This window comes from Mobula hypostoma, chromosome 18, assembly GCF_963921235.1.
Source record: "Mobula hypostoma chromosome 18, sMobHyp1.1, whole genome shotgun sequence".
Lineage (NCBI taxonomy): Eukaryota > Metazoa > Chordata > Chondrichthyes > Myliobatiformes > Myliobatidae > Mobula > Mobula hypostoma.
The window spans coordinates 70,131,764-70,146,235 of record NC_086114.1 but is presented as its reverse complement, the minus strand read 5'-3'; the positions used below and the strand labels follow the sequence as shown (position 1 = coordinate 70,146,235).

The window sequence follows — 14,472 nt, the reverse complement described above, 5'->3', positions numbered from 1 at the left end:
AAAGTTGACGAGGGTAAAGCAGTGGATGTTGTCTCTCTGGACTTCAGTAAGGCCTTTGACAAGGTTCCACACGGAAGGTTAGTTAGGAAGGTTCAATCGTTAGGTATTAATATTGAAGTATTAAAATGGATTCAGCAGAGGCTGGATGGGAGACGCCAGAGAGTAGTGGTGGATAACTGTGTGTCAGATTGGAGGCCGGTGACTAGTGGTGTGCCTCAGAGATCTGTACTGGGTCCAATGTTGTTTGTCATATACATTAATGATCTGGATGATGGGGTGGTAAATTGGATCAGTAAGTATGCAGATGATACTAAGATAGGTGGAGTTGTGGATAATGAAGTAGGTTTTCAAAGCTTGCAGAGAGATTTATACCACTTAGAAGAGTGGGCTGAAAGATGGCAGATGGAGTTTAATGCTGATAAATGTGAGGTGCTACCTTTTGGTAGGACTAATCAATATAGGACATACATGGTAAATGGTAGGGCATTGAAGAATGCAGTAGAACAGAGGGATCTAGGAATAATGATGCATAGTTCCCTGAAGGTTGAATCTCATGTGGATAGGGTGGTGAAGAAAGCTTTTGGTTTGCTGTCCTTTATTAATCAGAGCATTGAGTATAGGAGTTGGGATGTAATGTCAAAATTGTACAAGGCATTGGTAAGGCCAAATTTGGAGTGTTGTGTACAGTTCTGGTCACCGAATTATAGGAAAGATGTCAACAAAATAGAGAGAGTACAGAGAAGATTTACTAGAATGTTACCTGGGTTCCATCACCTAAGATACAGAGAAAGGTTGAACAAGTTGGGTCTTTATTCTTTGGAGCGTAGAATGTTGAGGGGGAACTTGATAGAGGTATTTAAAATTATGAGGGGGGTAGATAGAGTCGATGTGGATAGGCTTTTTCCATTGAGAGTGGGGGAGATTCAAACTAGAGGACATGATTTGAGAGTTAAAGGGCAAAAGTTTAGGGGTAACATGAGGGGGAACTTCTTTACTCAGAGAGTGGTAGCTGTGTGGAACAAGCTTCCAGCAGAAGTGGTTGAGGCAGGTTCGATGTTATTTAAAGTTAAGTTGGATAGCTATACGGACAGGAAAGGAATAGAGGGTTCTGGGCTGAGTGCAGGTCAGTGGGACTAGGTGAGAGTAAGAGTTTGGCATGGACTAGAAGGGCCAAGATGGCCTGTTTCTGTGCTGTAATCGTTATATGGTTATATGGTTATATCTTATAGAGCAGGCATCAGAGTAGAGGGAGACAGAGTAGAAAGGCTCAACGGGGCTTTGGCAATAACGGGTCGAGGCGAGGTAGGTGGCCTGTGTAGAATGCAGACAGGAAGAATGTGTGTGAGGCCAGCATTCTGTGCTCGGTGTCAGATGTGGGAAGTCCGGGAGACTCCCATCTTCCCGGACGGCCACATCTGCACCAGGTGCGTCAAGGTGCAGCTCCTTAGGGACCGTGTTAGGGAACTGGAGATGCAGCTCGATGACCTTCGTCTGGTCAGGAAAAGTGAGGAGGTGATAGAGAGGAGCTATAGGCAGGTAGTCAGATTGGGGCCTCGCAAGACAGATAAGTGGGTAACAGTCAGGGGAGGGAAGGGCAGGAGTCAGATGCTAGAGAGCACCTCTGTGGCTGTACCCCTTAACAATAAGTACTCCTGTTTGAGTACTGTTGGGGCTGACAGCCTAACTGGGGGAAGCAATAGTGGCCATGCCTCTGGCACAGAATCTGGCCCTGTGGATCAGAAGGGTGAGGAAAGGAAGAGGATGGCAGCAGTTAGCGGGTCAGACAGGTGATTTGTGGATACAGAAAAGAAACACGGATGCTAGTTTGCCTCCCAGATGTCAGAGTCTGGGATGTTTCTGATCACGTCCATGATATCCTGAAGTGGGAAGGAGAACAGCCAGAGGCCGTGGTACATATTGGTAGCAATGACATAGGCAGGAAAAGGGAGGAGGTCCTGAAAGCAGACTACAGGGAGTTGGGAAGGAAGTTGAGAAGCAGGACCACTAAGGTAGTCATCTCGGGATTACTGCCTGTGCTACGTGACAGTATGTATAGGAATAGAGTGAGGTGGATGATAAATGTGTGGCTGAGGGATTGGAGCAGGGGGCAGAGATTCAGATTTCTGGATCATTGGGACCTCTTTTGGGGCAGGAGTGACCTGTACAAAAAGGACGGGTTGCACTTGAATCCCAGGGGGACCAATATCCTGGCGGGGAGGTTTGCTAAGGCTATTGGGAAGGGTTTAAATTAGGATTGCTGAAGAGACGTTGGAAGAGGCGGTTGGCTCACAAATAGAGAAAGCTTGGAGACAGTGCGAGAGGGAGGATAGGCAGGTGATAGAGAGGAGACGCGCTCAGACCGATGGTTTGAGATGTATATGTTTTAATGCAAGGAGTATTATGAACAGAGCAGATAAGCTTAGAGCGTGGATCAGTACTTAGAGCTATGATGTTGTGGCCATTACAGAGACTTGGATAGCTTAGGGGCAGGGATGGTTACTTCGAGTGCCAGGCTTCAGATGTTTCAGAAAGGACAGAGAGGGAGGCAAAAGAGGTGGGGGCGTGGCACTGCTGATCAGAAATAGTGTCACGGCTGCAGAAGGGGAGGAAATCATGGGGGGAATTGTCAACTGAGTCTCTGTGGGTGGAAGTTAAAAACAGGAAGGGGTCAATAACTCTAGTGGGAGATTTTAATTTCCCAAATATCGATTGGCATGTCCCTAGAGCGAGAAGTTTAGATAGGGTGGAGTTTGTTAGACGTGTTCAAGAAGGTTTCTTGAAATAATATGTAGATAAGCCTGGAAGAGGAGAGGCTGTACTTGATCTGGTATTGGGAAATGAACCTGGTCAGGTGTCAGATCCCTCACTGGGAGAGCATTTTGGAGATAGTGATCACAATTCTATCTCCTTAACTATAGCATTGGAGAGGGATAGGAACAAACAAGTTAGGAATGTGTTTAATTGGTGTAAGGGGAAATATGAGGCTATCAGGCAGGAACTTGGAAGCATAAATTGGAACAGATGTTCTTAGGGAAATGTACGGAAGAAATGTGGCAAATGTTCAGGGGATGTCTGCGTGGAGTTCTGCATAGCTACGTTCCAATGAGACAGGGAAAGGATGGTAGGGTACAAGATCTGTGGTGTACAAAGGCTGTTGTAAATCTAGTCAAGAAGAAAAGAAGAGCTTATGAAAGGTTCAAAAAACTAGTTAATGATAGACATCTAGTAGATTATAAGGCTAGCAAGAAGGAGCATAAGAAAGAAATTAGGAGAGCCAGAAGAGACCATGAGAAGGCCTTAGCAGACAGGATTAAGACCCCCAAGGCACTTTACAAGTATATGAAGAGTAAGAGGGTAAGATGTGAGAGAATAGGACCAATCAAGTGTGACAGTGGAAAAGTGTGTATGGAACCGGAGGAGATAGCAGAGGTACTTAATGAGTACTTTTCTTCAGTATTCACTACGGAAAAGGATCTTGGTGATCGTAGGGATGACTTAAAGCAGATTGAAAAGTTTGAGCACGTAGATATTAAAGAAGAGGATATGCTGGAGCCTTTGGAAAGCATCAAGTTGGATAAGTCACCGGGACCGGCTGAGATGTATCCCAGGCTACTATGGGAGGTGAGGGAGGAGATTGCTGAGCCTCTGGGGATGAACTTTGCATCATCAATGGGGACGGAAGAGGTTCCAGAGGATTGGAGGATTGCAGATGTTCTTCCGTTATTCAAGAAAGGGACAAGAGATGGCCCAGGGAGTCTTACTTCAGTGGTTGGTAAGTTGATGGAGAAGATCCTGAGAGGCAGGATTTATGAACGTTTGAAGAGACAATCTGATTAGGAAAAGTCAGCATGGCTTTGTGAAAGGCAGGTCATGCCTTACGAGCCTGACTGAATTTTTTGAGGATGTGACTAAACACATTGATGTAGTGTATATGGATTTCAACAAGGCATTTGACAAGGTACCCCATGCAAGGCTTATTGAGAAAGTAAGGAGGCATGGGATCCAAGGGAACACTGCTTTGTGGATCCAGAACTGGCTTGCCCACAGAAGGCAAAGAATGGTTGTTGACGGGTCATATTCTGCATGGAGGTCGGTCACCAGTGGTGTGCCTCAGGGATCTGTTCTGGGACCCCCTACTCTTTGTGATTTTTATAAATTACCTGGATGAAGAAATGGAGGGATGGGTTAGTAAATTTGCTGATGACACAAATGTTGGAGATGTTGTGGATACTGTGGAGGGCTGTCAGAGGTTACAGTGGGACCTCAATAGGATGCAAAACTGGGTTGCAAAGTGGCAGATGGAGTTCAACCCAGATAAGTGTGAGGTGGTTCATTCTGGTAGGTCAAATATGATGACAGAATATAGTATTAATGGTAAGGCTCTTGGCAGAGGGATCTTGGGTTCCAAGTCCATAGGACACTCAAAGCTGCTGCGCAGGTTGACTCTGTGATTAAGAAAGCATACGGTGCATTGGCCTTCATCAATCGTGGGATTGAGTTTAAGAGCTGAGAGGTAATGTTGCAACTATATAGGACCCTGGTCAGACTCCACTTGGGAGTACTGTGTTCAATTCTTGTTGCCTCACTATAAGAAGGATGTGGAAACCATAGAAAGTGTGCAGAGGAGATTTACAAGGATGTTGCCTAAATTGGGGAGCATGCCTTATAAGAAGAGGTTGAGTAAACTTGGCCTTTTTTCCTTGGAGCGATGGAGGATGAGAGGTGACCTGATAGAGGTGTATAAGATGATGAGAGGCATTGATCGTATGGATAGTCAGAGGCTTTTTCCCAGGGCTGAAATGGCTCGTACGAGAGGACACAGTTTTAAGGTGCTTGGAAATAGGTACAGAGATGTCGGGTAAGTTTTTTCCACAGAGAGTGGTGAGTGCGTAGAATGGGCTACTGGCAATGGTGGTAGAGGCAGATATGATAGGGTCTTTTCAGAGACTCCTGGACAGGTACATGGAGCTCAGAAAAATAGAGGGCTATGGATAACCCTGAGTAATTTCTAAGATAAGGACATGTTCAGCACAGCATTGTGGGCCGAAGGGCCTGTATTGTGCTGTAGGTTTTCTATGTTTCTATGTAATATTAATTTCAATGTGACTTTTTGTCCTTTTGAAAATTATATGGATTGATTAATGATCTGGTCCAGACATAGGTTTGAATTTATGCTCCACAACTGAAGAACTGCGTGCAGAGTCTTTTTCATTTACAAGTGTGGACACTGGCTTTCGGCTTCATTAAACCATAAGATATAGGAGCAGAATTAGGCCATCTGTCCCATTGAGCCATTTCATCATGGCTGATCCAATTTTCCTCTCAGCCCCAATCTCCTGCCTTCTCCCCATATCTCTTCATGCCCTATATAATCTGTAATCTTTCAACCTCTGCCTTAAGTATACACAAATATTTGTGTCACACTCTGATTAAGATTTTTACTGCTATGCTGAAGGTATTTCATTTTAGCAGTTCTGTAAGAGCAGTCTGTTTTGCTATTAGCATGTTTGGGTTTGAGCTGAAGATAAAGGAGTTAGGTTGTTGAATTTAGGAATGTATGTCAGCCAGCCAGCCAGGATAGTGGAATTGGGAGAAGGTACTAGAGAATGCTGAGCCTGTTTGTTTGAGGTGGATTTTGCGAGATGTTCAGAAGGTGGTGTGTGCTTTCACGCAGACTACGGGTCCAGCGTGCGAGTTAAAGACAACTTCAAGATGAGCTCCATCTTGTGTGCACACCTGGACTGGGGTTAACTGTAATGGGCTCTTTTTATTTTTTCCTTTTCCCTACTAACTGTTCAATAAAGCTGAAATTATAAATATACTTTCTTTGTAATTGTATGCAGTGTACGATCTGTCATTTCTTGATGGGTAATTGCAAGTGGTAATTACATTTGCACAGTATTGGCTCAGATTGGGGATGTGGGTGGTCAAAACATCCCAGCTCTCCTGGTCTGGTGGAACCTAAGTCACATCGACCCGAGACATAGGGAGTTTGAGTGAGGTGGTTATCTCACTGCTGAGTCCGGTGGCTGTTAGCGAGGGACTAAAGAGCCGCATCTCTCGAGACGCCCGGTAAAAAGGGGTTTCACTCGGCCTCCACAGCTGCCTGTGGCAAAAAAATTCCACAGTCACCACTCTCTGGCTAAAGAAATTCCTCCTCATCTCCGTTTTAAAAGAACTGCCCCCCCGCCCTTTTCTAAGGTTGTGTCCTCTGGTCTTAGACTCCCCCACCATAGGAAACATCCACACCATATTCACTCTCCATGTCCTTCTTTAACCCCTTTAATCCCTCAAAACTACCTGCCCCTCCACCTATCTGCAAACTTTGCAACGAAGCCATTCATTCCATTATCCAAATCATTGACATGTAATATTAAAAAAATCGGTCCCAACACAGAGACCCCACTAGTCATCGAAGCCAGTCAGAAAAGGCTCCTTTATTCTCACTCTTTGCCTCCTGCCTATCAGCCACTGCTTTATCAACGCTAGGATCTTTCCTGTAGTACATTGGTCTCGTAGCTTGTTAAGCAGACTCATGTGTGGCACTTTGTCAAAGGCCTTCATCTGGTGATTTTTAGATTGACTGAGTCTGTATGATTTAATTTCACAAGAGAAGTTAGTATATTTGTCACTGACAGTGTTTTCTGTTTCGATGTTATGTCACTGTGCATTCTTCTCTTCCAGTTTGATCCTCTCCCTGGAAGCGAAGCTTCACCTACTGCACAGCTATATGAATGTATCCTGGATTTGTATTCCTGCTGAAACAAGGGTAAGCTCTCTCCCACGTTTCAGGAGAAGTGCCCGAGGATTATGCTGTGAATAAATTGTCCTGTGGAACAGAATAAACAGTCTATAGAGTTTCAAGCCAAATGTCTAAAATTCATTTCCTCCTATGGATGCTGCTTAACCTGCTGAGTTTTTCCATCAGATTCTTTGCTCCAGATTCCAGCATCTGTGTCCCTTGCTCCAGTATTCCCCTTCTGATTCTATATGTCCTTCACCTCTCTCCTAATTGCTTCCATTATCAATATTTATCAGATTCCAGCACCTCTGACCTTTTGATCCTACTTATCACCTGTCAGCGGCTGGCCCCATCTTCACCTACATCTTAACCTCCCATCTGGCTCCATCTGCCTTTCCTCTGTTTCTCTACTTCCACCTATTAGGCAACTTGCCTCTGTCTTCTTCCAACTCCACCTCTCACTCTCCCTCACCTAATTGCTTCTCCCCATCATTCCCACACAAACGTGTGAACATACGCTCTCACGGATACACAGTCATGTGCAAGCACACGCATGCATATACATGTGTACGAGTGCACATGTACATACACACGCACTCACTCCACAAACAGATGTGTGCATACACACCTGTACGTACATACACACAGACACACACACACACACACACACAGACACACACATCTCCAGCAAATGGTCTGTTGCGCCAGGCTGTACCGTTAACTTTTCCCAGTCATTGTGCCAGATTGGATTCTATAGGTGATCTTCACCCCCTTGAAATACAGGAAGAATGGTCAACTAGGTGCTCTGTAGTTTGTTTTCAGAAACTAAACTTTATTCATAAAATTATATAGAAGAAATACAAGAACAGTGCACAGCTTTCTCTACTTTTACAGTGTTGTTAGGTCTCTACGTTTGTAGTGTTATTATTTTATACATTTGTAATATTAGCATCTTTAGCACTGTTAACAATACAAACTGAAGTGTTTAAGAAGCTTTTTACACAGGGCTTAATCCATCAATGTCCAGTTGCAACAGGACCTTGGACTACAATTTTTCTACACAAAGCCTTTACATTGCCTGCATCAAGCTTCAATGCATCCCTTAGCAGATACTAGTGCCAGCTGGCAGCATTTCCTTGCGGGTGTCTCATTGTACAAGAAAACCAACAAGTTTCAGGCAGATCAAAGAGTTGATGATCTTGCAACAACATTTGATGCTATCTCAGAATTGCTGGGATCAGAGAGTCGTCTGTTGTGCAGTTGTGTTGCGAGAGGATCTTGACAAGGGCTAGTCATATTATGCCATTGCATTTGTTGAAGAAAACGAGCCTGCACCTGATGCCACTCAAAGCTTGTTCATATAGCCTATTTTGATGAGGTACTCAAAGGGAGTTGGTATACTATTGTGTAAACTGTGCGACTAAGGTCAGATAGCAGTGGATAGACCTTGTAATGATTTTTTTCTCAGTTGTTATCAGATATAGTTTTAAATTTATTTTTGAAAAATTTGCATTGACAGGCACCTTTGGCCCAACCAGAATCACCAACTGCTTCAGCTGGGGAAGACGTCCATTCCCTAGCTGATTCGATGGAGTCAGATAGAGATTCTATCTGCAGCAACTCCAACCTGAATGGAAACAGAAATAAGAAAGGAGAAAAACAGAAAAAGGACAAGGAAAAGAATAGGACAGATTCTGTTGCAAATAAGCTTGGGAGCCTTAGTAAAACTCTGGGAATTAAAATTAAAAAGAACATGGGGGGTCTTGGTGGACTGGTGCATGGAAAGATCAGTAGAGGAAACACAGGCAATGGCCGGAATGGGGAGACTGGAGACAAACTCAAGAAGAAAGAATCCAACAAAACTCGGAAGGAAAGCAAAGAGGAGTCATCACATTCTGCAAGTTCATCCCCTACTGATAAATCAAATGTCTCTGTTAAATCTCCAGTGGAGAAACATTCTGATCAGTGGAAATACAGCACTGATGTCAAACTCAGCCTCAACATACTGAGAGCTGCTATGCAAGGCGAGAGGAAATTCATTTTTGCTGGTCTTCTGTTAACCAGTCATAGGCACCAGTTTCATGAGGAGATGATTAATTATTACTTGACTACAGCTCAAGAGCGCTTCAACGCAGAGCAAGAACAAAAGCGCAAGGAAGCAGAAAAAAAGTCATGCAGCAACTCTGTGTGTAAAAAAGAGGAGCAAGAGCCATCTCAAACCAAGTTAGAACCAAATTCACAAGAGGACACTCCTCAAGGCTCTTCTCAAAGCCATATAGGTCACCTGAGCTCTAAACAGCAGGGAGCTAGTGACCAGGTATCCATGAGCACTTCACCTCTGAACAGTGGAACCCCTAAAGCTGGCACTCTCACCTCTGCCCACTTTACCCATATGCCAGCTTTGTTGCAGCATGTCATCCATGTATCTGATGTGAGATCTGAGCCATCAAGTTATCTAAGTGATAATCAGCCACCTGTCATCAGTTCTCTGAAAACATGTGCAACTTATCCACAGCATAGTCGCTCACTATCTTATCAAAGCTATTGTCCTGTGGGTCTATCAGGCCTCCCCACTGTGGAAACCATGGAACCTCTAAAATGTTTGCTGCCCCCTGAACACAAAAGCCACACATATACCAATGGGTTTGGTTCTGGTGATATGAGTGACTATTTGGAATATGCCGATGAGGACTCTTCCTTTGTGTGGCAGAGTGAAGAAAATAGCAGAGTGAGAAGTGTGGCAGCTCCGCCTTATTCCATACAACAGAACCGATGCAAACAGCACAACTGCCCCTTCTACGGCCGTCCAGAGACAGAGTTTTACTGCTCCTACTGTTACAAGGAGGAGCTCAAACGCAGGCAGCAAGCGAACAAGTCTGTTTGACTGTGATGGTTGTATGCAAAGTTCTGAATTAACAAACTCTGTCATAACAAATATTTTGATGAGCAATTTGCTAAATGTAAATCAACCAGGATCAGGGGTTCGTTCCATTTTGAGAGTCTTGGAGCTGCACTGCAGTTGGATCGATTGGAACATCTGTGCCTCCAGGACTGAAACTCCAGACCCAAATTCCAGCCCACTATCCAGGGCAGGAGAAGACCTTTTCTGTTACTTCTTCATGGACTGTTACCAAATAGTTGATTATATTCCTACGTGTATGTTTTTTTAATTAATCTATTGCAAAATTAATTCCAGTGATAATTTGCACATTAATTACAACTGTAAAGGTGAAATATAGCAGAAAGTAACCAATTATTTATGTGTTTGTGAACTAGAAAATCATTATGATGGAACTTTACAAGCAAAAGTTTAAAAATTGTAATATAGAAATTATTTTTATATTATTTTCACAGATGTGCTGCAAAGCAATATTTTGCGCTTTTTATTAAAAGACAATTGCCACTTTAATAGATTATTAAATTGCTGAAACTATTTAGAGGCATACAGTAGAGCATTATGATGTATGTTTATGAGCTCTAGTGAGCTTGGGAGTGGCTTGAGTGTTCACAGATTTTGATACTTAGTAAACATGCAACTTTGTTTGGGGAAAGCAGTTTTCCCAAAGCTGATTTTCAGTATTTAAATAATAGCCTCAATCCGGTGTTGTGCTGTAAAGCATCTGTTATATTTATTTTGCTGTTTCAGCTTAGAATATCTCAAAAAGAAAGCCACACATCTCCTGTCTGTAAAAAGTACTTACTAGTACAGATGCAAAGCAATGGAAAAGAGAAAGAAAGCCAGTAACCCGGGTTCTTTTGACCTAAATCCAGAACCCTAGATTCACTTGTCTAGTGATTGTTAAAAGTTCACAACCAGACACAACTGGCTATATTTGTCTTTTCATCTACTTAACCGTGAGTATTAGACAGTGACCTTAAAGGGTCTGACTAGACTAGTAGCTGAATATCACCACACTGCTTCAGATCCAGATGACCTGTAAATTATGCCAAGGGAGTATTTACTAGTTTATTTAATAATGTAAGGCAGACTATTTCTGTGTGGCTTTTATTTTTAATATTTTTTGTCTTTTGCTTTAATATGAACTGAAACTGTGGAAATATTTTGTTCAATACTGATTCTTAGCACTATGCACACAATGACAAGCAAAAATGATGGGATGGGGTTTACTTTTGGCTTCCCCCACTCCCCAATGCCACTTTCCTCTCCCTGCAACCTTAAGTGGTTTTACAGGCAGTGCAATTTTCTCCTTTGGCAGTGTCCTGCCCAAGGTCAGTGCTGTCTATTTAATTAACCAAAACATATAGCGAGGAATGCAAATAGAGTGAACTTGCACAAATACTTTGATTCCTGTGTTATGTTTGCTATTTATGTTATCTGGCAGCTTTGCTGCCCCAAGCTTTTGTTCACACTCTTACAGACTCTTACAATGTGAGGGAAGCTACCCATTTCTAATCCACTCTGGCTCAGTATGTACCCCAGAGGTGTAAGGAATTACTCAAGGAAAATGCAAGTGAGTTTAAAATGCTAACCTTCTTCATTAAAACTCTCCTTCCATTGGGCATGGGAGGAAGGTGGTCATGGAATCGTCCATTGAATCATCTTCTATGGAAATTGAAGTAAAGTTTATATTTACTGGATATTGTGAACTTTCAGGGCAGGCATGGGTTCACTAAACCTTCAAAGGACAAAATAATTATTTTTCGTGTTGGATTTCTCAACAAGAAATAAATTTTGATGTGGCTAAGAATTTAGTAAAATGATAAAAGTGTTTTGACCTATAGAGAATAATAGTGAGTTCAAGAAACTTGATAAGGTCCTTTGAAATATTGAACAGTGTAGTAGCTTTTGCTTAACTTGGGTAAGTTGCCCTGAAATTTTTTTCTACAGTATCTATGATCATCCCAAGATTTTCAAATGGTTTGGAGCTTGAGATTTTCAAGAAACTATTGAAGCCTAATGCCAAACCTGATCGCTGGCATGAAAGTCATATATTAAATAATGGATTGAAGCTCATGTATAGGATGCGATCAGATAGTATGTTCAATGTGTAACACATTACCTTTCTTGATTGATCATAATATTATGCATTGTTTTAAATGTTTGTCGCCCAACTTGCACTGAAAAATTAAAACCTAAGTTATTCTGAATTCTTGTATTGTAATGTTTTCTGTGTCTTTCTGAAATTAAGGTATATCATTATTTAATTGTGGATTGTTAATCAGTGTCTGAGAGACTGTGATACAATCAGGACTCGCTAAGATGCTAACTTGGTTACAGGTGGGCCATTCTGAATGCATTACAGATAGAGGGACAACCAATATCCAGACTTACTGCCTCTGATCAATAACCACTGCCCTTGTAAATTACAGGAGAAATTCTGCTAAGAGTTGGATCAGGATTTGCTGGGAGATTCCTCCATTATTCAGTGTCCTGCTGAGGATAAGCATCTAGTTAATGCATTTCTTGAGAGAAAGGAGTAAACTCATTAATTTTATTGTCAATATATTCTTTTATTTCTGTGCATTTGGATTCAAGCACATTAATATTTTGTAACAGTTTCTCAGTGTTCAGATAATTTAATTTAATTATTTTGAATGTAAACTGCACTCTACACAAGCTGTGTGCTCCATATCAGGTAGAAATCTAAGGAAAGTAATATTCGTCTCATCACATTTGGCTCATGTTAAAATGCAGAGGCAACCCTTATGCGTACTGTAAAATAAAATGAGACTCTATGTTAGTATGTTCATTTATCTTGTTTAAGATGTGGGTCAGGACAATTCCCTCTCGAGATCTTGTCCGAGGTAGGGTCCATTCTTTGTGGATTTAATTGCTGTATGCAAAGTGGTGTTAATTTACATCAGCATCTACAACATACATCAATAAGCTTGGGCATTTGATAAGAATAAAAGTAGATCAACTTGGCTCTGGTGCACAGTTTCACTATCACAGTTTCACAAAGCCTTGTCAGACTTTAAAATGTAATTTGAGCAAGGTAAACGTACACTTGAACTGCAGAAACTGCAAGATCAGAACCAACTACAACACAGTCATTATAAAACATTGACACTTTCTGTCTTGCAATCAATCCATGCAAAACATTTTCTCTATGCTTTAAATGACCTGGAAATTGAGCGATATAACCTACCAAGGAAGGCTAGTATTTCTTTCATAAATTGACAGCTGACGAAGCTAAGGCCAGATTACAGCTCAAGTGAAAGATGCTTTTCTCTGTCTAGCCTTACAAGCATTGGCTTGAAAAATCAAGATTTGTTCAGCAAGTCAGTTTAGTGTAATTTCATGCAAAGTTGCGTGCTAATTTATTTACTGATTAATGTATATTTTAGAAGCTGTAAATAGAATTTAATAACTCTGTTCTCCATTTGTCTTAGAACCCAGTCGAGTTAAGTTCAATAAACGTAGTAATATCGCACAAAAGTCAGGATCTCTGCCTTAGGGAACAAGACTGGGCAAGTAACTGAAGTGGCAATGGGGAAGCACTTTGTCTTGAGCGAGCATAATTCAATTAGTTTTAAGATACTCGTGGAAAGAATAGGTCAGTCCTACAAGTTAAGGTTCTAAAGGCCAGATTTGGGTGAATTAGGAAGGATCTAGCAGAGTTCGATTGTGTGAGCCTCTTTACAAGGAAAGGAACAAATAACACGTGGGAGGTTTTAAAGAGTATGATATCAAGAGTCTGAGGGCAGCATACTCCTGTTAAGATAAAGGGTAAACTTGGCAAGTTTAGGTAACCCTGGCTGATGAGATATTGAAGCTCTGGTTGAGAAGAAAATAGTGAGCAAATATTGGATTTTGGAGATCAGAGACAAGTGAATCCTTTGATGACTATAAAAAGTTTAAATACACACTGAAGAGGGCTGTACTGAGGTCCATATAGACTGCATAACAATACTTCCTTTGTTAATATACTTACTTTAAAAAAACTGAAGTAATTTGCTAAAAAGGACCCACCAACAAATTGGTGCTGTATCCCTAATCCTTTCCAAGCCCTGAGTCTGAAGAAAGTGTGCTGAGTGCCAATATTGATCTCACATTTAGCACTCCTCCCTTGAACCCAAGTCAGCATATAATGATCCTGTGCTAGCACAGCATTTCTGCTTTTCTTCAGCTAGTGTTTCGTGTCTTGTGCAAAGGTGCAGTGTTTAAATCCAAGAGTAAATGCAGGTCACCCAAACGTCCCTATAGATTGAGAGTTATACAGCATGCAAACAGGCCATCAGCCCAACTTGTCCATGCCAACCAAGATGCCTATCTAAGCTAATCCCATTTACCTGCATGTAGCCCATATCCCTCATTTTTTCCTATCCACGTTTTTGAATGGTTTAAACATAAATTGTTTAATGTTGTAAATTTTTGAAATAAGTTTTAAACCTTGTGCCTCCCTCCTCCACCTCCTCTAGCAGCATATTCCTTATAGCAATCATCCTCTGTCCCTTTAATGGTTTCACCTTAAACATGGGTTTACACTGCCTGCCCTGAATAAGAATTTGAATATCTATGCTCCTTCATAATTTTATAAATCTCTTTAAGGTCAACCCTCTGCCAGGGAAAATGGTCCTGTCGCACTCACTCCATCTTCCCGTCACCTTAACAGTGAAAGAGTTACTCTTGTCCTTACCTATCACCCCATGAGCTTCCGCATCCAACACATCATCCTCCACAACTTCCATCATCTCCAAAGGATCCTACCACCAGACGTATCTTTATATACCCCTCAGCCCCCACCACTTTCCATGGCCTCTTCTTG

General features: G+C 41.9%; 1 protein-coding gene across 6 annotated transcripts in view; it reads left to right on the top strand.

Moving 5' to 3' along the window:
- The window catches only part of otud7a (OTU deubiquitinase 7A), a 297,748-nt gene extending 285,908 nt beyond the window's left edge, over nucleotides 1-11,840 (top strand). For all 6 annotated transcript variants that reach the window (XM_063071095.1, XM_063071096.1, XM_063071097.1 and 3 more), the window contains 2 exons: nucleotides 6,685-6,769; nucleotides 8,262-11,840. In XM_063071095.1, coding sequence (XP_062927165.1) covers nucleotides 6,685-6,769; nucleotides 8,262-9,626 — 1,450 coding nt within the window. In that variant the 3' untranslated portion in view covers nucleotides 9,627-11,840. The remainder of the gene's footprint in view (nucleotides 1-6,684; nucleotides 6,770-8,261) is intronic.
- Nucleotides 11,841-14,472: the final 2,632 nt, after the last annotated feature.